Consider the following 25,227-nt stretch of genomic DNA (forward strand, 5'->3'; position numbering starts at 1 on the left):
AGATCCGGCACAGCTTTTATCCTCCAGGCTAAACTAACAAAACCAGACGCAAATTAACACGCAACCAAGGGAGCCATCTGAACGCTAATCCAGACTGCAGACTTAACTCCTTCAGGATCTGGGCAGCCCTCGCGAGAACCTGCGTCGTTCCCAGAAATCTGCAGGCTCAAGCGTCACTTTCCCGAGCCACTCACTCGTCTTCCAACGGACGGATCCCTTCAAGGGCCAAATCTCACGTAGCCCTCGCGTCTATTCAGGAGGTTGGACGAAAATGGACCAATAGAAACTACGGATTTTGTGTTTCCTAAGCTCCACCCCATGACCCCTGCACCCGGACGGAACAATACAATCAGCAGATCCGGGGCGGGGCAGAACGCGGAAGCGGAAGCGGCGGTGGGTAGCGGAACTCCGCGAGCTTCTGCCCCACGTGTGCGGTGAGTGTTGTGGAGAGTTTGATGCGGGATGTGCGGGGCCGGTTTCCGCCGACCGCTCCGGAGCGGGGAGTTGTGCGGGGTAGTGAGTGAGCGGCGTCTTCAGACCGGTCCCCGGGACAGCCTGTCTGGCTGTTTCGATGGCTCGGAGTTGGAGGAACCCTGGCGAGGGCAGGGGTTAAACCCTTTCTGTTTATTATTATTGCAGACCTATAGGACTAGTTTCGCTTTCAAACCCCGGCCTGTGCTGGTCACAGTCACCCGTCCGGTCCCGTGATAGACATTGTATATAGGAGCAGTGCAGGGAAAACTGAAGAAGTGATCCATTCATAAGCCGAGACCTAAAGCATGACGGGAGACTAGAGTGTTTTAAACAGGCGGTGGGCTGTCCCGGAGGTGTGAATTAGGAGTACGGCATGGACTGGTTAAAGAGGGGGAGTAGAACTTGGGAGCCATGGCGTCGAGTTTCTTTAATCTTGTGTAATGGGAAGCATTTTTCTTTGTGTTCTTTTGCACATACAATTGAGAGGCTCATGGTAGGCCTCGATTCTCTTAAAGAAAATCGTACAGGTATCTTTAAGGGGATTTCACGATATCTTACTGATGGGTACAAGATGACTGACAAAGTAAAAACCAGGAGCAGTGTTCCAGTTTTTTCTGCACAGTGGAGTAGTTGATAGATACCCCATTGGCTACAGCAAGAATAGGCTAGGAGAGAAAGATGGCAATTTGTATTAGAACTGCAGAGGATTATGTCGTAGGCAGTAAGCATAAGATGCCAGTTATATGCATAATCAATAAGTGTTGAGGACTCAGGTCTGTAAGTGTAGGAAGTTGTCTTGGGCTTGGAAGAAACCCTTGGCCCCGAGGCTCCACCTACTTGCTTTTCTTGCTCTTGGGTTAGCCATTCATTTGATAGTGAAGTAACTTGGCAGACAGTGCTTTAAATGATCAGGGTCAACGTCATCGTAAATGCCACATACCTTTGTCAAGGTGAGGACAGCACTTCTTTGCCTTCATGTCTCACCCCCTCCCCTGGCCCTAGCATAACTTCAATCTAATTATGAAAATCTTAAAACCACAAAAAGAACATAACCTGTAAAACCAGAGATGTGGTGGTTACGTTAACTGTGCCTTGGAATAGGAAGAAGAAGAGGACAGGAATGAGAAATTGATTTCCAAATAAACCCCATGCTATATTAGTGTTGTCTTTGTAAGTATGACTCCACTGTCTTATCAAGTTGTCAGTGGGGAAGCTGGATAACAGATCTGTAGGTTCTATATCTTTTTAAATCTAAGGTGCATAGTTTCCAAATAGAGTATTTAAATAAAGGTATCTCTGGGAAGGTATAATTGAGGGCCATTGGCACAGTTGCTTAGCATGTGGTGTTTACATGAAACCTACATGTAAATATGATGTCTTACCACGTGATGAAATGACTGAAATTGAAATGCCCAGCAGGAGGCTGAGCAGTTCCTGTGCTGGGATTATAGATGTGTACCCCGAGTGTACACTGCTGGGCACCAAACCCATGGCATTTTCCAGAGTGCTTCCTAGAGAAATTTGATTCTACTAGGTTTGAAAAGTCTTGAACATTTCAGTCTTTGCAGTGGGTGGTTAATAGTAGCAAGTTAAAGAATCTAAAATACCTTTCTTTACTTGCTGATTATTACTATTTGATTTACTATTTCTCAAATACATTTTAACCTTGAGCCTTGCTTTTCTTTCTTTCTATTTTCTTTATTTAGTGTTCCCAAGACCTTTCAGTGTCCTGAGGAATTAAACCCGTTTCGAGTTTTGAAACAATATCTCACACCATAGCCCAGAGTAGCCTCTAGTTTATGTTGCCTATAGTAGCCTCGAACTCACAGTGATCCTTCTACCTCAGTCTAGATGCTAGGTTTACAACTGTTTGTTGGCACATCCAACAAGAAATTAATTTTTGAATGGAAATGAATTCCTGTAAACACTTGGTCATTTAGAGATGGGAGAACATGTATCTTTGGGGACTCTAGACATTGTAATGGTGCTCCCCTCTTGTCCAGATGTGCTCTGCCTGGATGCTTTATACTGCATCTGAACTCAAGGACTAAACACTTCACCAACTACTCAATGACTCTCATTGGATGAGCAGTTCAGTGATTCTTTCTGTGGTTTTTGGCTTTTGTTTTTTTCAGAAGTGCTGCGATGGAAGTCAAAGGGAAGAAAAAAATTACAGGAAAGAGTCCACAGACATCACAGGGAAAGAATAGATTTCATAAAAACAGTGGTAAGAGGGCCTTGCCCAAGTGAACTTCCCTTCTGGTGATTACTTGTGTGTGTGTGTGTGTGTGTGTGTGTGTGTGTGTGTGTGTGTGTGTGTGTGTGTGTGTGTGTAGGGGGGGCAGCGTTTATAGCAGGTGCCACTCTGTTTGTGGGCTGGGATTACAGTGAACGTGGTAGAAAGAGGCCACAGCTACTGTCTACAAGTTAACCTGTTTCTCGTGGAACTTCTATGAGATTACCAGAATAACTGAGGCTTTTTTTTATTTTTAAAGTTATTTTCTGTTAGCAGTTGAGTGGCCTCGTGGTGTTCGCATTCCTTCACTGTACAATTCATTTTAGTATTGATGAGTTGGAGCCGGCTAATTCTCAGCTTTTGCCTTCTGAATTTCGAATGGTAATGCCTCTCCTATGCCATCAGGGGTCAGTATTGCAGAGTAGAAATCCAGGCCTATATAGATAACTGTTTCCTAAGCAGTCCTATGATTCCCCTTGTAGTGGTCTAAGTTAGCTATTGTTAATGGCATCCTGTTTGTCAGGTATATGTAAGCTTTTTGACCAAAATTTTTAACCAAATAATTTTATTATAGGCTTTAAGATTTTTCCTAAATTAGACCTTTTCAGAAATACATTTTAGCTCATTTTTATGATATACTTTCTTCAATGATACTAATTTTGTTCTTAGACTTTTATAGTACCACTGATTGAGATTTTTATATAAATGGTAGAGCCAGTAACCTCTAGTATATGCTTAAAACAACAGAAATATGCCAAACTAACAATAGTGGTTGTTTCTAGGAGGTAAATTATAGTTTATTATGGGGCTTACATCACTAGTCTGTATATAGTCTTATAATCAGAAGGTTTTCTTTTGATTTGGTTGTTTAAATTGGATTCTATTCAAAAGCGTTAATGCGTGTTTGAGAGTAAGTAAGGTTGTCTGTTGCACTGCAGAGCATGTCATTCCCTGTCGCACGTAGTAGAGTAGATGCTGGTGATTTGGGTTCAGAGTCAGTGGACTAACACGTATTTATTGTTACTGCTAGAGTCTGGTTCTTCAAAGACATTCCCAAGGAAAGCTGTTAAGGAAGGCGGACCTAAAGTTACATCTAAGAACTTTGAGAAAGGTACCACAAAACCTGGCAAGAAGGGTGTGAAGCAATTCAAGAACAAGCCACAAGGGGGCAAAGGCCCGAAGGACAAATTCCAGAAGGCAAATAAATTCAACGGGAAGCGGAAATTTCAGCCAGATGGTAAAAGTGATGGTAAGCCTGATTCACTGAGGTGCTGCAGAAGCCTCCCCATGCCGGGTGGTGACTGGGCCAAGGTCCCCAGGTCCTCCACACTGTCAGAAAGCACCTGGTCTTGCTCTGAGACAGGCAGCATTTTAAAAAGGAAGGAAGCATACAAAGGTTTATGTAAACAACTGTGTGTTTCTTAATGAAAATTTCTTCCTGGGGCTGGAGAGTTGGCTTCGCAGATAAGGACGCTTGTTCTTGCGGAGGACCCAAGTTTAATTCCCAGCACCCATGTGGTCACACACATCCATCCAGAATTCCAGTTCTAGGGTATCAGTGTCCTCTTCTGAATTCAGGTACCAAGTACACATGCTGTGCCCAGATGTGTTTATAAGCAAAACACTCATAAAGTGAATCTAAAAGTAACTGGTATTTATACCTAGGTTTTTTTTATGACTTAGTTCACTTTTTATTCTTCTGTTCTTTGCAATGAGTCAGTTTTATAATCAGAGAATGGGAGATACTTAGAAACAACTAATTTCTAAAGGACTTTGGGGAGGTACACATGTAAATAATCCCCTAGCGAAATCCTCATCTCATTCTCGCTTGTTGGTACTACTGTTTAATAACATGAGATTTCAAAGGTGACGGTACAGATATAGGTAGATACTCAACCTTTCTAGCACCAATCTGTAGAAAACGCTTGCTGTATTGTCATGAGTGAAAGGCAACTGTGGGTTGGCCCTGGGTTTGCGTCTTGTTTCTACCATGTTGGGGGCTGGTGAGGAGAGGCTTTGGACGAGGCACTTAATGTGTGGTGCGTGCTTCCCCAGTGTGGAGGGGTGACTCTTCAATCCACCTAAGAATTCAGTGATGCATGACAGCTCTGGGAAAAGTGGAGTTTTGTTTTGTTCTTGATGTCTTGATTCAGTGAGGAACCCATGTGTGCAGGTGTCCACCACCGAGCTTCAGCACCAGCTTTTGAACAGTCAGTTTCTCAATTGTTTTTCCCGTTTTAATCTGGACTGGCTTGTTTCCACTGAAAACTGACTTAAAGGCAGTTGTCTGTGTTCTGTGGAATGTTGTTTCACAATTGAAGATGGTGCTTCACATTTGTAGGCATTTTTATAGTCCTTTTAAATTCCATTTTCTCACTAGGTCTCCTGTTAAGAAGCCATTAAAATGGCTGGGCTGTGGCCAGCCAGGGTGGTTCATGCACTTACTGAGTTTGAAGCTAGCTTGTGAGGCTCTTGTCTTTTAAAAAGCTATTAAATAAATTGTTTTAGATAAATTTTTAGTGGTATAGACTAGCTAAATATTGTGGTCAAATGTAAAATTTCTGGGGAGTTATGTTTTCCCCTGGCAGCTTCTAGAATGAGTGTTGGTTCTAGTGATTGCCCTTTGTATTAACTTCACATTCATGAATAGTATTTGGAATGCTAAACACATTGAATCTGGATCTAGAATCAGCAGCCAAGAAACCCAAGTGGGATGACTTCAAAAAGAAGAAGAAAGAGCTGAAGCAGAGCAGACAGCTCAGTGATAAAACCAACTATGACATCGTGGTTCGAGCAAAGCACATCTGGGAGAGCTTGAGAAGGTACTGTCACTTGGCTGTCTATCAGTCCGTCAGAGACGGGCAGCACGAGGGCGTGCCCTGCAAACAGACAGGTGCTCTAAGCATCAGACCACACCTGGCTTCTGTGCTGCATACTCACAGTCTGCTGTCAAGGCTGCAGGATGGGTGTCTGCTTGGTGCAGACGACTGTGAAATCATTCATTACAGTAGTGTCAGATAGCTTTATGGAACTGGAGAGAGTCAAATGGATTTGATATCCATCCTAAAAGATTTCTTAGAAAATGAAGGACAATTTCTTATCAGCTAGGTTTTGAGATGTTTTAGTATTTGCCATCTGAGATTGTTTTATTATTTTTCTTTGCTTCTGAAGTTCTGGCTGTTAAGATTTAGATTGATGCATAAAATTATACCTTGTGAGATGAGTTTCTGTCTCGGAGAAAATTGCTTTTGTCTGGCTGCTCCAGAATAATAATTTTAATGTCAGAGATTTGCTGCCTTCAAAGGGAAACCACACTGCACTGGTGACCATCTATTGCATGGTGTTTGGTTTTCATGTTTAAAACAACTTCATCTGTGCTTCCTCTGCAGAAAAGATTGTGACAAAGAAAAACGGGTAAAGCTCATGAGTGATTTGCAGAAGTTGATTCAAGGGAAAATTAAAACTGTGAGTAGCGTGTGCTCATTATTCCATTAAAAAATAAAAATCCAAATCCAAGTTGTTGTTGCTCTAAGGGAAGGAAGAGTTAGCTGTTCATGACAGGGGCTTGACCACCGTTACACACATGCAGAGCACCATTTCAGTTGTAGAACCCAAGTGTGAATGAAATTCTCTTGTTTCATGAATACCGTGTGCATGGCCATCGCTTCAGCTGTCTTTGCACATTTTATTTTTAGTGTGCTTGCGTGTTGACTGTGGCTCATGGCCACCGTGTCCAGGTGTGGAAATTTTCTGCTTAAGGCTTTGTGTTAGCATTCACAGCTTTTAGGTTCTGGAACTAGAGATTAATGAGAAATGCTAGTCCAAATTGAGGGGCCATAATGCTGTAGAATTGTGCCAAGATTCAAAAGCCTATCAACTAAGCTTTTTTTTTTTCTCCCTGGGATTATCAGAGTGCTGTTTTTCTGTAGCTATGGAAACTGGTGCAGCAACTTTGGCATTGGTCAGTTTCACGTCAGAACCTGTAAATGTTCAGGAAACAAAACTGTAGCCCATGCAATCCTGTGGGTGTGGTTATAGTTAGGATTGGAATTTGAAAGGTGGTAAAATTGAGCTATCAAATATGATAAGCAAAACTAAATAACAGTACCCCATTTAATTAGATGTATTTTTGCCTCAAGCAGTGTAGTGCAGTTAATCTGAAAAGGTGTAAACTGTAAGAAATAGTGTAAATAGTAAGAAACATGATTGTTCAGAAATTTTGAGTCTCAAAAGCACCAACCATTCTCTTACAGATCGCCTTTGCACATGACTCAACTCGAGTTATCCAGTGCTTCATTCAGTATGGAAATGAGGAGCAGAGGAAGCAGGCTTTCCAAGAACTGCAAGGTATTGTTAATAAGCAGTGTGTTTATCTCACAATAAAGTCACTTGTTTTCTCTTGGAATGCTGAAGAATATCCTAGAATGTAGTTCCGTGTTTTCTGGGAGACCATTTTTGTTGCTGTGTTTCTTTGCCTGGGGTGAGGAGAGTTAGCCCCCGTCCACAGTCTTCTACGACCTTCATTCCTTGTTTCTGGACAACAGCAGTGAGAAGCTCAGATCACTGAGATGCTTTGTTTTCCCCTCAGGTGACTTGGTTGAATTAAGTAAAGCCAAATATTCCAGGAATATTGTAAAGAAATTTCTCATGTATGGGTAAGTTGTAAAGTGGTGGTGGTGGTGGTTCTTAACGTTCAGTTTTGTGGATTTTACTTTTGCCTGAATGTTATTTTAAAATCTCTGGTCTTGGTAATTGCCTCCAGAGACTTGTCTTTCTAGGGCATAACACCTTAAAACAGTAACTGAAATTGAAAAAATATGGTGCAGCCTTCTCTGTGGTTAAGGACCGGTTTTTACATAGTAACTTATAGAACAGAACATTGAAATGCTGTTGGTTAACAGTATTTAGTTTGTTATAACTGTATTTAGAGGGTAGAAGGTTAAGAGGGACAAATAAAGTGACTCTGAATATTGCTTGAGGCAGAAATAGGTTTAATTATGTTCCTGGCTATTATCAGCTTCTTTAGAATAAATCCTGTTTTTGTGACAGTTTATTTTATCCATGTTTGTCCCCTTGACTTTCCCTTCTCCTCCCCTTACTTGTGGTCTAGTTGAAGGAACTGACCGGCTCTTTCTATGTACTGGCCACTGTTGTAGGTGCATCTTAGTTCATCTAGTTCTAGCAGCTGTGTTTCTGGTTTTTTTAATGAAGAAGCTGGGGCACTGAGAAGTTGAAGACTTCAGGGCTGGGGCTGTAACTTAGTGGTAGAGCATTTGCTTTGCATTCATGAGGTTCTAGATTCTGTCTTAAAAACAAACAAACAAACAAACAAAAAAAAAAAATTCAGCCCTTTGGGCTGATCATAAGAGCCAGGCTTTCTTACTAAGGATCGCAGCCTGCTTTGTCTTCTAAGTGTTCAAGCAAAAATAACAGGAGATTGATTTTCCTCTTCACAAGCTTTCCCGCATAGAGAAGTCCCCTCTAACTCAGACATTCATGCGTTCACCTTTGGAGGAGGTTTACTGTCACCCTGCTTCCTCCTGCTGTCATTTACTTTTTCTGTGCTCTTTATGACTTTAGAAGTAAACCACAGGTTGCAGAGATAATCCGAAGTTTTAAAGGGCATGTGAGGAAGATGCTGCGGCATTCAGAGGCGTCGGCCATTGTGGAGTATGCATACAACGACAAAGCCATTTTGGAGCAGAGGAACATGCTGACAGAGGAGCTCTATGGGAACACATTTCAGCTTTATAAGGTGGCCTTTCTGAAACTTCTTTCCCAGCGTGTTTGTTTTTCTCTTAAGTTTCAGGGTCCTGTATTTAGGATGCGTTTTTATCTGGGTCGTCCGTCCTTCAGGACACGTCTCACATCCTTTGTTGACTTAGATTGTATGCAAGTGATCATTTCCTGCTTATATCTGTCCATTTGGTTCCTTCCCGCCGCTGTGTGTATAATGCCTCGGTACTTCTCTCTGTAGTCAGACTGAGATCAAAGATGTAAACAGTGAGCGGAGATTTTCTGTTCCATAGCCACCTCTGACTGAGGTGCACTGGACTCCTCTTCCTGCCTTGTCTCGTTTTTCTTTCTGGTTTTGTCTTACCTTTGTCCAAATTGACTCTGGAGAGGAAGGGGACTAGAGACCTGGCAGTGGATGGTGGGTAGAAGTCTGAGACGGGCCAGTGATAGGATGGGACTAGTACTGCGAAAGGATGTAGATTGATTGTGGGTATCTCCAGTAGCTGCAGTTCCTGAGTTGAATTGCCTTCGAATTTCTATTGTGATACCCAACCATGCTAAGTGCTTGGTAAGAAGTATGACTGGTGATTGGTTAGTGGTTAGCCTGGCTCTTAAAATACAGCCAGCTACCCCCAGCCCCTTTTCCATGGTGTCAACATCCTTTGACTCAGTCAACCAAAACCATGAGAACAACCTATGTCTGTATTGCACATGTATAGATTTTGTTCTTACTGTACCTTAAAGTATAATAACTATTTGCTGAGCATTTCTGCTTTGTTAGGCCATGTAGATTTAAAATATGGTGAAGGATTATACAGCTTATGTGTGAATATGTTGTTTCTGTATGAGAGTCTTAAGTGCCATTAAGTTTTTGTATCTGGTGGTTGCTAGGGCCCATTTTCCACGGGGGTGACCACATGTTAGCAGGTGTATAAACTGAATCAGATCATGAAGAATTCGTTATCTTGTTGCACAGTAGACTATAAGTATAAAACATCTCAAATTTATTTTAAACTCAATTTACCATGGCTGTATATCTTGCTGGTCTTGAAGGGATCACATCTGTTGTTTCAGTCAGCAGACCACCCGACTCTGGGACAGGTGCTAGAGGTGCAGCCGGGAAAGCTGGAGCTGATCATGGATGAAATGAAGCAGATTCTGACTCCGATGGCTCAGAAGTGAGGAAGGGTCTTTATTAACATTTTGAAAGAGGTGTTTGGGGGAGCCACATCTTCTATGATCCCTGCCAGAAAGGGGGCACATTTCCTCCTCTGTTAGTCATCAATCATAAATAAGAGCATAAAACTTTTTGTATGAAACCATTCTTGATGCAGGTAGACATCATTCTTGTTGATGCTGTATCTTATTGGCTAACTTGTAACAGTGATTCAAAAACTTTCTTAAACTGATAAAACTTTTTTTTTTTTTTTCAAAATAAAGTGTTATACTGAACCCTTGTATGTTAAATAGTTTTGAAAATTCGGTTGATTATTTAAACTGCACTAGCTTGAGCTTGTTGCCTGCGTGTGCTTGGTATCCTAACAAAATGGTTGAGCACAAAACTGGGAGTAGGCAGGATGGGTGGGACTTGTGATGTCACATCCTGTGTGAGTGTGGACAGCTCCACTTCTCTGGGCCTAGTTTCTGGACCTGTGGATTGAGGTGGTAGCAGCCCGTCCTTTGTAGAGTTTTATGAAGATGAAATGGGTTAATGTTCTTAGAAGAGTGCTGTGTGTAATCAAGATGTCCATTTCTGCACTGGTCCCTGTGAACTTTTAGGTTCTTGATCTTGAATGTTAGCCTGCACTGAACTCCTGTGTTCACTACACATCACATTAGAGGGCCACAGATTAAGTAGGAGTTCTTTTGGTGGCACTGTTGTGGTTCATTTGAGTTGTAGTGCTGCTAAAATTATTTTTGGAACTGAGACCTTTTTAAGAATGCTTGACAGAAAATAACCATTAGGACTTAGGTCTACATGTGAGTTCTTAATGAGAGGTCCAGTGTTTGGGGAGGGGTGCAGGTGATCTAACTTGGGGTGAAACACAGTGAGACTCGAGCATCAGTCATCCTGCTAGAGAGTCTGGACATTTGTGTCCTAGTGTCAGTCATAGTGAAACCAATCCGGTATCACAGGGAAAATTGTTTAACCTCTTAGTACTGCTGAAAGATGCTTTGCTTTATGACAGTGTATTTGGTAAAAACCATCTCACTTGTTTAGATGATCTTAGTAGATCTGATTTTCGTTTGTTTCTTTTGTTTCCAGGGAAGCTGTGATTAAGCACTCATTGGTTCATAAGGTCTTCTTGGACTTTTTTACTTATGCACCCCCAAAGCTTCGATCAGTAAGTTCTTGGTTTTGTTCTTGCATCAATCAGTGTAAAGCCAGCGCACTGGGTTTGGCACTTGGGGGCCTGAGACAGGATGAAAACCACTAGTTCGACGTTAGCTTGGACTCTATAGTAAGTTCCAAGCAGTGTAGACTGTAGTGTGAGATTGTGACAGTGGATAGGGAAAGCAAGGCTGCTTTGATGTCCATGGTCCTTTAGAATGCCAGGTTTTCCTTCTCACTTAATTACCCGCTACACAGGCACTGAACAGATGCTAAATCTCTATAATGTTTTTTCCCCAGAAAATAATAGAATTGACCCTGGTTTTATTAATGCCACTGAATTTTTACATTTTAGTTACAATCCAGAGAGTGTCCTCTAGCTAATCTAATCCAAAAAGTAACTTATATTAGAGCATTACTCAGTCTTCCAATAGTTTTAAATTAAAAGAAAAAAAAAATGCCTGCTTTGAAAGGTTAAGGGAGGATACTTAATGTAAAACTAAATGGCCTGTGAAAACCTGGGCCTTATCTGATGGAAGGCAGCAGACCAGTGAAGGTAACCGCACTGTCCTTCCAGTCAGTGGTGTGAATACAGATGAGAGTTGATACCTCAGCTCCTGACCTTCGCTCGCCTCATCAAGCCATGAGCTGACGTCCATTTGCTCTCAATGTCTAATCCCAAGGGCTGACTAAATAACACATCCGGTTTCTCTCAATATACCTGCCTCACATTCCTGGGAATTTTGAAGCCTTCTAATTAGCATGGAGAATAATTTCTCAGTAGCAACCCCTAAAGCTTGTGATGAGAACAGCACTTAACTCTCTTACGGATTTTCCTCTTCCCTACTGAAATCAGTATCTTAGGGTTTTTCATGGTTAGTGTGTTTTGGTGACAGTAGAAGGCAGCATTCAGTTACAGCAGGGTTTGGAGTGGCTATAAAGTGACAAGACCTTTGGAGATCTTGGAAGCACAATTGGAACCTATGTTATACTCAGCCCAGTAACTGTCTATTCTTTGATAATTTTATATATGTATATAATGCATTTTGATCATATTTTCCCCCTAGTTCCTTCCAGATCCGCCTCCCATCTGGTTTTTTTAAATAACCCATGAGTTCAGATTGTGCCACCCATATGTTCACAGTTTTGGGTCCATCCATCCAACATGCTAATAAGGTTCAACTGATAGTAGTTTGTCAGCTCAGGGTGGAGGCTTGTGAGCCTATCCCTCCCCCACACTGTAATTTTGATTGGCAGCCACACTGCTGTGAGTTTGTGGATGTAGTGGTCCCATCCAGTCAGGTGCACTCCAGTCCAGAAGACTGTTGGATCTGGGTTCCTTAAGCTGTGGCTTTTAGAATTTTTCTGCCCACTCTTTCACATTGTCCCCTAAGTTTTAAGGGAAAGAAGCTCTGATTTAATTGCCCCCATTTATGGTAGGGCACTTTTGAGAATCTGGAAAAAATCTTGAGTTCAGATATGTGACCTGAAATCTCGAGAGTCTAATTTTAGAGGATGGTACTGTTCAGGTGAAGTGCAGTCTTTCTGTATATGTTCACCTACTGTACAGCTTTAATTTGGGTCCCTGTAGCTCTCTTAGGTTACAGAACTCATCCATATAACCTGTGGATGTCCAGTGCTGTGCCATATTAACCATAGAAACTTGAGTTGAGGAGGTTTGATTGTGCTTGTGTATGTACATAGAGAACAGTATTTCCCCAGCTGTTCTGATAGACACTCCTCAGCACCACTACCCCCGGCTGGTTTTCCTATATTCATTAGAATATATCACATGCCACCTGTGAGCACCTTTAAAAATAGATACGAGGAAGAAGTGGTTGTGCTGTTTATCAGACATTAGCTATGAGCTGTATTTGTTGCTTTTGATGGAAAAGAATGTTCTTAGAAATAACATGCCTGTAGAATTAAAGCCTCAGTGTTTGCTGCCTGGGCTCATTCCTTTTCATTCACCATCTTGCTGTTCTCATGTACTCGGGAGAAATGACAACTGACCTCTTCTGTTCTCTAGGAACTAATTGAAGCCATCAGGGAAGCAGTGGTGTACCTGGCCCACACACATGATGGCGCCAGAGTGGCCATGCACTGCTTGTGGCATGGTACACCCAAGGTAAGTGTCAGAGTCATGTCTTGCCTGCAGTCTAGATTTGATGAGTTAACTTTGAGTTGGCCTTTAGACTGGCTTTTGTTCCCATTTGCTATCTTCTGGAAGTTGTCTTTAGGGCCTCCCAGGGCTTTGGCTTCTTCGAGCCTTGTATTCTCTGCTTCAGCAGAAATCCAAGGCTTCATGAAGATTAGGAAGAGATCCTCTGGTACATACTCAGCTTTTGGTTAGAGGGACTTGGTGACTTGTGTTCTTTTACTCTTCACTTAATGGTCATTCAGAGTGGGAGAAAGGAAGAGATTATTAGTACTGAATACACCATATGCCTGTTCTTGTGTATATTAAGTACTCTGAGAAAAAGGCGAACATTTATCTTGATCAGAGAACTTTCTACTTTCTATCCTTTAAATGGTGGTTGTGCCTTATCTACCATTTACTTACTGCAAATTTAACTACTGCACAAACATATCAAATACCTCTGTATGCTGTGACATGTCACATATTGAAAGAGGGATGGTTGTAAAGGTGACTTCACTAGGTTTCCACGTGCCTTCGAATTTTATGGTTCCATACCTGGACCTAAAATAAGGTGAAGGTCATAGAGCTCCTTACAGCTGTTTATTGGATCAGACTGCACTGTGTTTTATTCTGCTTTATAACTTCTCTTTTCACAACGATGCTGGTGGAAATGTAGTACTACACAAAGTATTAGCTATGAGGTAAGCTTAATGTATAAATGAACTTGACTGATAGATTTTTCTTTTTAAGGACAGAAAAGTGATTGTGAAAACAATGAAGACATACGTGGAGAAGGTTGCTAATGTGAGTGCAGCAGAAATACATTTCTTAAAGTCAGTAACTGACTTGATGCTAATTGTAAGAGGAGTTTGTGGCCACTGGGAAATCTGAACACTACAAAGTGTAAAAGAGTGGTTTTATATCTGCTTTAATGAGTGTCTCCAGACATGTTAACTAAACATGGGATTACAGCCTATTTGGTACCTATATCTAAGTAAATAATGAGATTATAGCTCAGAAACATACTGTTTTTTGCTACCACCAAAACCTTAATAAATTAAAACTTCTGTCTTTTCTTGGCATGTATTCATGAGAAGGTTAAGCTATTAAACATTCATTATTTAAGTTCCTTGCAGTGTTGAAGGATCAGTATTAGATGCAAAGGTTTTTTGTTTTGTTTTTACTGGGGATTAATTGTTTGTAGGTGGGAAGCAGCCTAGTGGATAGACTATATAAAGTTGAAGTCTGGCCTCTACACATGTTTGCACAGGCAGTCTCGGGCAGTTTCTCACACATGCACACACATATAACATACACACATGTGTTACCATCTACACAATAATAAAAACAATAGAAGTCTGTATGTATTTAGATGTCGAATAATTTTTCATACTAGCAATATAAAGTAGTGGCAAAAATAGGTAGTAAAAATACTGGTAGATATGTAACTTTAATTGTATAGTTTAGCAAATTAGTCAATTACTAAAATGTACTAAATGTGAGTGACAGTTCGACTTTTTCTTATTAAAGAAACCCGATGACAACAACTAACATTTGTTAAATTCTTTCAGACCGAGGTGGGGGAGATGCTGTGGTTTAGGTCCTCTGTGGCGTTGGGCATGATGGGAGTTAGTGTTCAGTCACTAGATAGCCAACTTTTCTATAAGATGAAAGTACTGTCTCCAGCTTGTGGTGTAGAAAAGAATAGTCTCTTCACAATTCACTGTTGAGTAAGTTCTGTGTGAGGCTTAACTGAAATTCTTAAATTAGGATTGAGTAAAAACAGGATGTTAATAGAAAGTTCTGTCTAAACTTGGTAAGACGCTTTTTAACTAATAAAATTAGACTTTCATTTTAGGTTTTGACTACATGAAGTAATTGACTTTCATATGTTGAAATCCTTATCATAGCTTGGCATTGTGGTGGTAATAGTACCTAGTGATTTTACATCTTTTTAAGAATTGCCTCTGAAGGAGGAGCTAAACAAATATAAGTAACCCAATAGATTTGAACTGTCTGGTCCTTTAGAATCTCAGATGTTATTGTTGGGTTTTAGGGTTTTTAAATTTACTTCATTATTCTAGTGTTTTAAATTTTATTGAGACTTCCTTTCAGACCAAAGATTGGGTCTGTCTTAGTTTCTTGAACAGAATTTTATTTGGAAGTCTGTAAGTGTTGGTTGCATAAAGATTGTGTTAGGTCATCAGTATTTGCTGGTTTTCAATTTTCTAGGACTCAGCTGCTGAGAGACGCATGCCCAGTTTCTAGATGTGATTGTGGCGTTGCCTGTTGCCCGATAGTATAATTGGTGTGGAATGATTACTTCAGTAGATACAATCATTGCTCTTTGTTCTGCATAATTGTGCCTTTACAAGATGGTTCGACTGGGTCTGCATCTTAAACTGGGTTGTAGACCAGTTTCTTCCTTAGTACAGAAATACCTTGCACTTGGACATGCTGTGCCTGCCTGGGCATAGAGACCGGTAGTTTGGACCATGTGCACTGTCCTTTGCTTGTTTCCCTCACCTCTCACTCACCCCAGGAGCCACTTTATTTAAATACACCGAATCTGCCATTTACTTAACACAGTCCCTGCTGTTGGATACTTAAGCTGTTTCTAGATTCCTTAAATCACTAGTATTCCAGCACACATTTTATCTGTGTCTGTACTCTGGAAGCATGTCTGTGATCAATCCCTAGAGCTAGAATTGCTGGCTGAGAACATGCATGCATGTTGTATTGATGTTGCCAGTTGCTTTCCCAAGAAGCAGACCCAGCATAGAGATGCCTAGTTGCCCCACATCTCTGAATTGTTTGTTTTTTACTCTTATCTATTGGCTAGGTAGAGTTGCATGTGTTTCATCATTTTATTATTTATCCTTACTATATTTCTCTAAAGTGCTTTGCACATTTAAAGTCATTTGCCTTTTCTGTGAATCAGGTCATCCGTTCTGTTTTAGTTGATCTGTGTTTTTTGTATAGTTGTGTCTTAGTTATTCTTTTCCAGTTAATTTTTTTAGATACAACTAGTGAATTCCTCATTGCTTCTGACTGTGATTTTTATTCTCTCATAATTCTTAGACCTAGTTCTGATTAAAGCAATCTCCATCCCTCAAAAGTCATGCCATCTTAGATCCCATGGGAATATGTTAGAAACTTTTGACAACTGGGTTCTTTTGGTCTCTTCAGGTGTCCCAGGCGACATTTGTCACAGGTATAGGAACAGTTCAAGAGGCTTTTAGGGACACTGTATGTGTGTTTGCACGTGTGCCTGCACTCTTCTGTGAGCCTATTTACACTTTGAAAAGCAGTGATATATCTGGTTCTTATGGGCATTATGATTATGTTTTATTTAGTTTGGAAACTTTTGCTTTTGTTATTATTGTGGATTTAGGGACATTTATTTGTTTCTTTTGGAATTTGGGGTTTGCTGATTGTTTAATGAGAGAGAGAGACTTACATGGTTTGGATTTTTATTTTGCTTTTTGGTATTTGTACTTAAATATGGTTGTTATCAAAGAAATTAGATAATACACAATGGGACAAAAATACAATATAAATAATTTGTAATTCTTTGACATAGAGGTGACTGTTTTGTCTTTTAGACTTTTCTATTTACATGTTTATATATGATTATATATGTATGCATATAATCATTCCTGAGGATACTCATTTCTATTTTGGTAATTTGAATAGTTTGTATGTATGGCTAGTTAATCTTTTTGTTTGTCTCATTTAAAATTTTCAAATGACCGTTAATTCATTAACTGAGGACTCGCTATGATATTGGATTCTCATTCTTGGACTCTTAGATGACTTGTTTCCCTCTCTTTTATATTAACCTTATCTCTGATATATAGTTAGCCAGTTCATTTGAATGGCTTCTCCTTGCTGGCTTGAGGTTGGTGCTGACTTAATGGGTAGAGTGCATAAGATGGAAACTTTCTTTAAGACTGAATCTCGCTATGTAATAATAATGCAGATCTTAAACTCTACCTGCCTCACATATGCTGATATTAAATGCATATGCTTCCATGTCCAGGTTTCTGGGATTTACTCTTATTTTGTTTTATTTACTCTTTTTGTGTTACATTATTTAGTTGTTGTATATGTTGGGGGATAGGTGGTGTGCACATGTATATAGGTCGGAAGACAACTTGGGAGAGTCTGTTTTCTTCTTCAACCATGTGGGTTTTGGAAGATTGGACTCCGATCATCAGGCTTGTCAGCAAGTGCCTTTACCCACAAGAATAGTTTTGCCAGCCCTGTATGAAATGAGATCTTTTTTAACCTTTCTGTTTCTCCTTTCTTACAGGGCCAATACTCTCACTTGGTTCTGCTGGCAGCATTTGATTGTATTGATGACACTAAGCTTGTGAAGCAGATAATCATATCAGTGAGTAATGTGGCTGGGTTGAGTTGCTTACAGTGGTCAGTGGGTGCCGTTGAAGTTTAATGTCACACATGTTACATAAACACTTTAACCTGTGCTTTCTGTCTGTAGTTTCCATGACTTTTTAGTCACCTGGCTATGGCTTGTTCTCTTAACTAGATAGTAATTGTTTTAAATGACCACGGTTGAAATGACATTTTATACACTGTGTGCATGATCATTTCTTGAAATCAAACTGTTCCTATATCTGTGACAGATGTAACGTTGACACTTCTACTTTGGATTCTTTTTTTTTTTTTAAGCAAAGCAGTGCTTAAATTTGATTGATGGTTGCCTGTGTAGTGATGGCTCAGTTTAAGACTTTCTGTGGACAAGCAGCCCTGTAGTTGTCCATCACCCATCCCTGTGTGCTGGGTTATGCTGATGGAGAAGACACTGCCCAGCACTTACTCAGTATGCTTGTAACATCCTTGTATAGTCGGGTTAAATGTTTCTAAAGTTGACATATTAACTGCCTTCTTAAAACTTACTAACTATGCAGGTCCAATACATTGACCAAAGGTGGTAATGCTTGAGGGAATGTCTTCATTCCTGCCCTTGACTTTCAGAACTCTTGGAAAAGCTACTCAAAAGTAGATATAGTCAGAACTGTCTGTCCTCCATCTGTCCTTTGTGACACTCCTTTCCTCATTGTGCTAGTGTGAACCCTTCTTCCCTATGTGTAGGACGTACAAATATTCAGTGGATATGGTAGAGATTGCCCAAGGGAGACAGAGACATTGCAGTATTGTTAACAGAGACCAAGACTGAAAATGTTTTCAAAGCTGATCTGAAAATTATAAAGGCTTGTTGTGTTCACACATGAATAGAGCCTTGGAGAAATCTTACTGACAAATGAATGTCAGCAGAGGAAAGGCTGTGGTCAGGTGAGGGGGCTGTGGCTTTTCAGTCCTGGAGAGGGTGGCTGGCTATTGACAAGTTTATCCCTAGTAGAAGGGAGGTGGGGGAAGACCTGTTGTTTTGATGGCAGCTATAAATCCCAGCTGTGGGTTCTCATGCCCTGGCAGGCACTTTCCAGCTTTGTTCTTGACTCTGTGGTAGTTGTAGTGACTTTTGTAGGGGGCTGGATTGTGGGAAGGAGAAAGTTGGCAAGATTTTGTGTCACAGACTGAGTACTTTGACATGTTCCTTGTGACTTTAGTACCCTTTGACTCCAAGCAATAGTGATTGTTTTTAATTCCTGTAACAGAGATGTGAGGCTATGAATAAAGCTGTTTCACAAAAAGGGAAACCGGCTGACCTTTTGAAAGTTTGCTTTTGTGTAATATTTCACAAAATTGAAAATGCATCACTGTTCCAAATGGATTTCAAGAGAAACAATCACCCTTCAGGACTTGCCAGAACTATCTGCTGGGCTGATCTTTCCCAGTGATTTATCTGACTTCAGCTTGCTGTTGGGGCCATTTTCATCTCTCTTGCTTATCAGTTTGAAGTCCACAGCTGTGGAACCCACATTCTTAAAGACTCATGGACGTGGTTCTCACTGACAAATGCTCTACCACTAACTTCTGTGTACCATTAGCCCCAAGTTAGTGATAAAGCTGTGCTTGTGTTCATTGCTCTCAAGTTTTCCCACCCATCCATCACAGCGTCTGTTGTGGCGCTTTTTAAAAATAGCCAGGAAAAGTTCAGCAGTGCCAAGCACTCCTCAGGGTAGCCGTACTTCTCAGGATGCTAAGTCCAAATCTCAGCCTTGTCAGCTGTATCTTTCTTTCACTTTTAAACTAAATTTAAGCTGTTTCTTGTCTACTTTCCTTTCCAAAGTGAACACGTTTATAAATGAAATGTATCCCATTTATTGTGATGTACACTGGCCGGTGTGATAGCAGTGTTCTTAAGGAAAGGAATAAGGAGCCTAGCCAGTCGCTGTTTGGGAATGAAGAAGTATTGATTCATATTTTAAATGCCTTATCTTCAGTGTGTACTTTAAGTCACAAAAAGTAACTTGCTGAGTACTTGGCCTTCCATCTTGTGACACAGAAGTAAGGCTTGGCTGGTCACAGTGTCTCATGCTATGATCCCATCACTTGAGAGGCCAGGACTGGAGGATTGCCATGAATTTGGAGGCCATCCTGGACTGAAGTAAGATACTATCTTTGAAATGGGGATGGGGGGGGGTGGGAGGGAATAAAACTTGACAGAGTTGAGGCTGTTCTTCTTTCTTGTAAAGAGCTAGATTGTAATTATTTGGGGTCTTATGGTTTGTTTTATTCATTTACACTTTTAAAGAATGTTTTGCAATGTAAAAAAAAAAGCTAGAGGAGGAGAAAGAAAAAACCCGCTCTTTTTTTTTTTTTTTTTTTTTTTTGTTTTGTTTTGTTTTTTTTGTTTTTTTTTTTTTTTTAAATAATGCTCTTTTATTTTTTTTTTAAACGATTTTATTTTTCAAAACAAAGATAGATGTAAAGATTTTAAACATTTTTTGCTTAAAATTATACATTTTTGTCAGTACTGTTTTTTCAGACATTAAAATAAATTTTACATAAAACCATGTGAATATGTTTTTTAGTCGGTACTTGATTTTTTTCAAGGGCTTGACAGTATGCATTGAAAACGTACTAGTTGCAATAAGCGTAAAGTACATGCAAAACAAAACGCAACATGGAAATAGTCAAAGTCTTCTTGTTTTGTGAATATATGTATAGTTTTTGTTTTCTTTATTTCTTGGACTTCATACAGTCTGTGAGTTGTTTCTGGGGGAGTGCAAGCCTCTGGGGTTAGCATCCCACTATCAGTGACTGCATATTATGTCTGTTCTTTTGTGACTGGGTTATCTTACTCAGGATGATCTTCTCTAGATGCAGCCATTTTCTTAAGAATTTGGTTAAGTCATTGTTTCTGGTGGCTGAGTAGTATTCCATTGTGTATATGTACCACAATTTTTGTATCCATTCGTCTTCTGAAGGACATCTGGGTTCCTTCCAGCTTCTGGCTATTATAAATAGAGCCGCTATGAACATTGTGGTGCATATATCTTTGTTGTGTATTAAAGTGTCTCTGGGGTATATGCCCAGAAGTGGAATAGCTGGGTCTTCAGGTAGTACTATATCCAATTTTCTGAGGTATCGCCAGACCGATTTCCAGAGTGGTTGTATTAGCTTGCAACCCCACCAACAGTGGAGAAGTGTTCCTATTTCTCCGCAGCCTCGCCAGCATCTGCTGTCATCTGAGTTTTGGATCTTGGCCAATCTGACTGGAGTGAGGTGGAATCTTAGGGTTGTTTTGATTTGCATTTCCCTGATGGCTAAGGATGTCGAGCACTTCCTCAGATGTTTTTCGGCCATTCGGAGTTCCTCAACTGAAAAAGATTTGTTTAGCTCTGTACCCCATTTTTTAATAGGGTTATTTGATTCTCTGGTGTCGAGCTTTTTGAGTTCCTTGTACACCTTAGATATTAGGCCTCTATCTGATGTGGTGTTGGTAAAGATCTTTTCCCATTCTGTTGGTTGCCGTTTTGTTTTCTTGACGATGTCCTTAGCCTTACAGAAACTTTGCAATCTCATTAAGTCCCATTTGTTAATCTTTGACCTTAGAGCTTGAGCCATTGGTGTTTTGTTTAGGAAATTTTCTCCTGTGCCTATGTGTTCTAAGGTTTTCCCTACTTTCTCATCTAATAATTCCAGTGTATCAGGTTTAATGTGGAGATCTTTAATCCACTTACACTTGAGCTTTGTACAAGGAGATAAGAACGGGTCTATTTTCATTCTTTTGCATGTTGAGTGCCAGTTGGACCAGCACCATTTGTTGAATAGGCTGTCCTTTTTCCATTGAATGTTTACTGCTCCTTTGTCAAAAATCAGGTGACCATATACATGAGGGCTCATTTCTGAATCTTCTATTCTATTCCATTGATCCACTTGCCTATTTCTGTACCAGTACCATGCAGTTTTCAGCACAATTGCCTTGTAATATAGCTTGAGGTCAGGGATAGTGATTCCCGCTGATGTTTTTTTGTTGTTGAGGATGGTTTTCGCTATTCTAGGTCTTTTGTTATTCCAGATGAAATTGCACATTGATCTTTCCAATTCCATGAAGAACTGGGTTGGAATTTTGATGGGGATTGCATTGAATCTGTAGATTGCTTTTGGTAGGATGGCCATTTTTAAGATGTTGATCTTTCCAATCCATGAGCATGGGAGATCTTTCCATTTTCTGAGATCCTCCTCAATTTCTTTCTTCAGAGGTTTGAAGTTCTTGTCATACAGGTCCTTCACTTCCTTAGTTAGAGTCACACCAAGGTATTTCATAGTTTTTGTAACTATTGTGAAGGGTACCTTTTCCCCAATTTCTTTCTCCACATGTTTGTTTTTTGAGTATAGGAATGCTACTGATTTGTTTGAGTTAATTTTGTATCCGGCCACTTTGCTGAACTTGTTTATCAGCTGTAGGAGTTCTCTGGTGGAATTTTTGGGGTCACTCAAGTACACTATCATGTCATCGGCAAAGAGTGATGTTTTTATCTCTTCCTTTCCGATTTGTATCCCCTTGATCTCCTTTTGCTGTCTAATTGCTCCAGCCAGGACTTCCAGTACTATGTTGAATAGGTAGGGAGAGAGTGGGCAGCCTTGTCGAGTCCCTGATTTTAGTGGGATTGCTTCAAGTTTCTCGCCATTAAGTTTGATGTTGGCTGTTGGTTTGCTGTATATTGCTTTTATTATGTTTAAATATGGGCCTTGGATTCCTGTTCTTTCCAGGACTTTTAACATGAAGGGGTGTTGGATTTTGTCGAATGCTTTCTCAGCGTCTAGTGAGATGACCATGTGATTTTGGTCTTTAAGTTTGTTTATATGGTGGATTACATTGATGGATTTCCTTATGTTAAACCATCCCTGCATCCCAGGGATGAAGCCTACTTGGTCATGATGAATGATGGTTTTGATGTGTTCTTGGATTCGGTTTGCAAGGATTTTGTTGAGTATTTTTGCATCAATGTTCATAAGTGAGATTGGTCTGAAGTTCTCTTTCCTTGTAGGGTCTTTGTGTGGCTTAGGTACGAGGGTTATTGTAGCCTCAAAAAATGAGTTGGGTAATATTCCATCTGTTTCTATCTTTTGGAATAGCTTGGTGAATATTGGTGTTATATCCCCAATAAATGTCTGATAAAATTCTGCACTGAACCCGTCTGGACCTGGGTTTTTTTTGGTTGGGAGGCTTTTGATGACTTCTTCTATTTCTTTAGGTGTTATAGGGTTATTTAGATGGTTTACTTGGTCCTGGTTCAACTTTGGTACCTTGTATCTGTCTAGGAATTCGTCCATTTCCTCCAGATTTTCCAATTTTGTGGAGTATAAGTTTTTGTAGTAGGATCTGATGATTTCTTGAATTTCCTTAGTTTCAGTTGTTATGTCCCCACTTTCCTTTCTGATTTTGTTAATTTGGATACTCTCTCTTTGCCCTTTAGTTAGTCTGGCTAGGGGTTTATCAATCTTGTTGATTTTCTCAAAGAACCAACTCTTTGTTTTGTTGATTTTTTTCAATGGTTTTTTTTGTTTCTATTTGGTCTATTTCTGCCCTAATTTTGATTATTTCTTGCCGTCTACTCTTTTTGGGTAAATCTGCTTCCTTTTGTTCTAGGGCTTTTAGCTGTGCTGTCAGGTTGCTGATGTGAGCTCTCTCCAGTTTCTTCTTGGAAGCACTTAGAGCAATGAGTTTTCCTCTCAATACTGCTTTCATTGCATCCCATAGGTTTGGGTATGTTGTGTTTTCGTTTTCGTTGAATTCTAGAAAATCCTTAATTTCTTTCTTTATTTCTTCTTTGACCCTGCTATCCTTTAGCAGAGTGTTGTTTAGTTTCCATGTGTATGTGGGCATTTTGTTGTCTTTGTTGTTGTTAAAGACCAGCCGTAGACCATGGTGATCTGAGAGGATGCATGGGAGTATTTCAATCTTCTTATATCGATGAAGGCTCGTTCCGTGTCCAATTATGTGGTCAATTTTCGAGAAGGTGCCATGGTGTGGTGAGAAGAAGGTGTATTCTTTTACTTTAGGATAGTATGTTCTGTATATATCTATTAATTCTAGTTGGTTCTAAGTCTCTGCTAGTTTTGCAGTGTCCTTGTTCAGTTTTTGTTTCCCTGATCTGTCCATTGGTGAGAGTGGGGTGTTAAAGTCTCCCACTATTATTGTGTGGGGTGAAATGTATTTTTTGAGCTTTAGTAGAGTTTCTTTTATGAATGTGGGTGATTTTTTATTTGGAGCATATATGTTAAGGATTGAGAGTTCCTCCTGACAGATTTCCCCGGTAATGAGTAAAAAGTGTCCTTCTTTATCTTTTTTGATAACTTTTGGTTGGAAATTTACTTTATTCGATATTAGAATAGCCACTCCAGCTTTCTTCTTGGAGCTGTTTGCTTGGAAGTTTTTTTCCCACCCTTTTACTGTGAGATAGTGTCTGTCTCTGTCTCTGAGATGAGTTTCCTGTATGCAGCAAAAGGCTGGATTTTGTTTATGTATCCAGTCTGATAGTCTGTGTCTCTTTATTGGGGAGTTGAGCCCATTTATGTTAATAGATATCAAGGAATAATTGTTTCTGTATCCTGCCATTTTTGCTTTTTTAAGTTGAGTTGTGTCCGTGTTTTTTTTCTTTTTTTAGTTTTCTTGTTTAGGAGTTTTCTTGTTTTTACTAGGCTGTATTTTCCCTCCTTGTATTGGGTTTTCCACCTGTAATTCGTTGTAGTGCTGGGTTTGTGGTCATATATTGTGTGAATTTTGATTTGTTTTGAAATATCTTTGTCTCTCCATCGATGGTGATTGATAGTTTTGCTGGGTATAGCAGCTTGGGCTGGCACTTGTGCTCTCTTAAGGAGTGCATGATGTCTGTCCAGGCTCTTCTAGCTTTCATAGTCTCTGCTGAGAAATCGGGTGTGAGTCTGATTGGTCTGCCTTTATAAGTTACCTGACCTTTTTCCCTTACTGCTTTTAGTATTCTTTCTTTACTTTGGGCACTTGATGTTTTTACTATTATGTGTTGGGAGGTATTTCTTTTCTGGTCCAACCTATTTGGAGTTCTGAAGGCTTCTTTTATGCTCGTGGTCATCTCATTCTTGAGGGTAGGGAAGTTTTCTTCTATGATTTTGTTGAAGATATTTACTGTGCCTCTTAGTTGATACGCTTCTCCCTCTTCTATTCCTATTATCCTTAGGTTCGGTCTTCTCATTGTGTCTTGTATTTCCTGGACATTTTGGGTTAGGAGCTTTTTGTTTTTTGCATCTTCTCTGGCTGTTTTGTCTATGTTTGCAATGTTGTCTTCTGCCCCCGAGATTCTCTCCTCGATCTCTTGTAATCTGTTGGAAATGCTTGCTTCTGTGACTCCTGATTTCTTTTTTTGGTGTTCTGACTCTAGGGTTATCTCTTTTAGCGCTTTTTTTATTGTGTCAATTTCTGTTTTAATTTCCCTCTTCCATTCCTTTATTTCCTTGGTTCTGTTTTCGTCTCGTTCTTTGAGTTCTTTGAGTGTTTTTCTTGTTTCTTCTTTAAAAGCTTCTGAATCTTTTTGCTTTTCCTCCCTTTCTTGTTTAAGTAACTCTATCAGCGTCTTGAGGCATGTTTTCAGGTCTGTGTCTTCTTTCTCTGGAGTGTTTGGAATTCCTATGTTTGCTACTATCGGAGAGCTGGGTTCTGGTGTTGCTAGATTGTCTTGGTTTCCTTGGGATATACTCTTTCTCTTTCCTCTTGCCATTTTGTTGTCAGTGATATGTTCTTGCCTTTCCCTTGTATCTGGTCTGTGTCCCTGGTACACTTTCCGTGTGCACTCCTCAGAGATCTCTCTACTCCCCAGCAGCCCAGGTTCCGGGTGGCAGCTGGGCCAGGCTCTGCTCTGCGTACTGAAGTCACCTCCGGGTGGGAACAGATGTTCC

The 25,227-nt window shown here is 40.2% G+C and overlaps 1 protein-coding gene across 1 annotated transcript in view; it reads left to right on the forward strand.

Moving 5' to 3' along the window:
- Nucleotides 1-385: 385 nt before the first annotated feature.
- Nucleotides 386-25,227, forward strand: part of PUM3 (pumilio RNA binding family member 3) — a 38,821-nt gene continuing 13,979 nt past the window's right edge. Inside the window, exons 1-13 of the mRNA XM_080911628.1 lie at nucleotides 386-434; nucleotides 2,610-2,701; nucleotides 3,741-3,959; nucleotides 5,397-5,532; nucleotides 6,100-6,175; nucleotides 6,964-7,057; nucleotides 7,299-7,365; nucleotides 8,291-8,465; nucleotides 9,521-9,624; nucleotides 10,713-10,791; nucleotides 12,808-12,906; nucleotides 13,669-13,722; nucleotides 17,234-17,314. Of these exons, the coding sequence (XP_080767754.1) occupies nucleotides 2,620-2,701; nucleotides 3,741-3,959; nucleotides 5,397-5,532; nucleotides 6,100-6,175; nucleotides 6,964-7,057; nucleotides 7,299-7,365; nucleotides 8,291-8,465; nucleotides 9,521-9,624; nucleotides 10,713-10,791; nucleotides 12,808-12,906; nucleotides 13,669-13,722; nucleotides 17,234-17,314 (1,266 nt within the window). The 5' untranslated portion in view covers nucleotides 386-434; nucleotides 2,610-2,619. The remainder of the gene's footprint in view (nucleotides 435-2,609; nucleotides 2,702-3,740; nucleotides 3,960-5,396; nucleotides 5,533-6,099; nucleotides 6,176-6,963; nucleotides 7,058-7,298; nucleotides 7,366-8,290; nucleotides 8,466-9,520; nucleotides 9,625-10,712; nucleotides 10,792-12,807; nucleotides 12,907-13,668; nucleotides 13,723-17,233; nucleotides 17,315-25,227) is intronic.

The sequence above is a fragment of the Micromys minutus genome (assembly GCF_963924665.1).
Source record: "Micromys minutus genome assembly, chromosome: 2".
NCBI classification, from domain to species: Eukaryota; Metazoa; Chordata; class Mammalia; order Rodentia; family Muridae; genus Micromys; species Micromys minutus.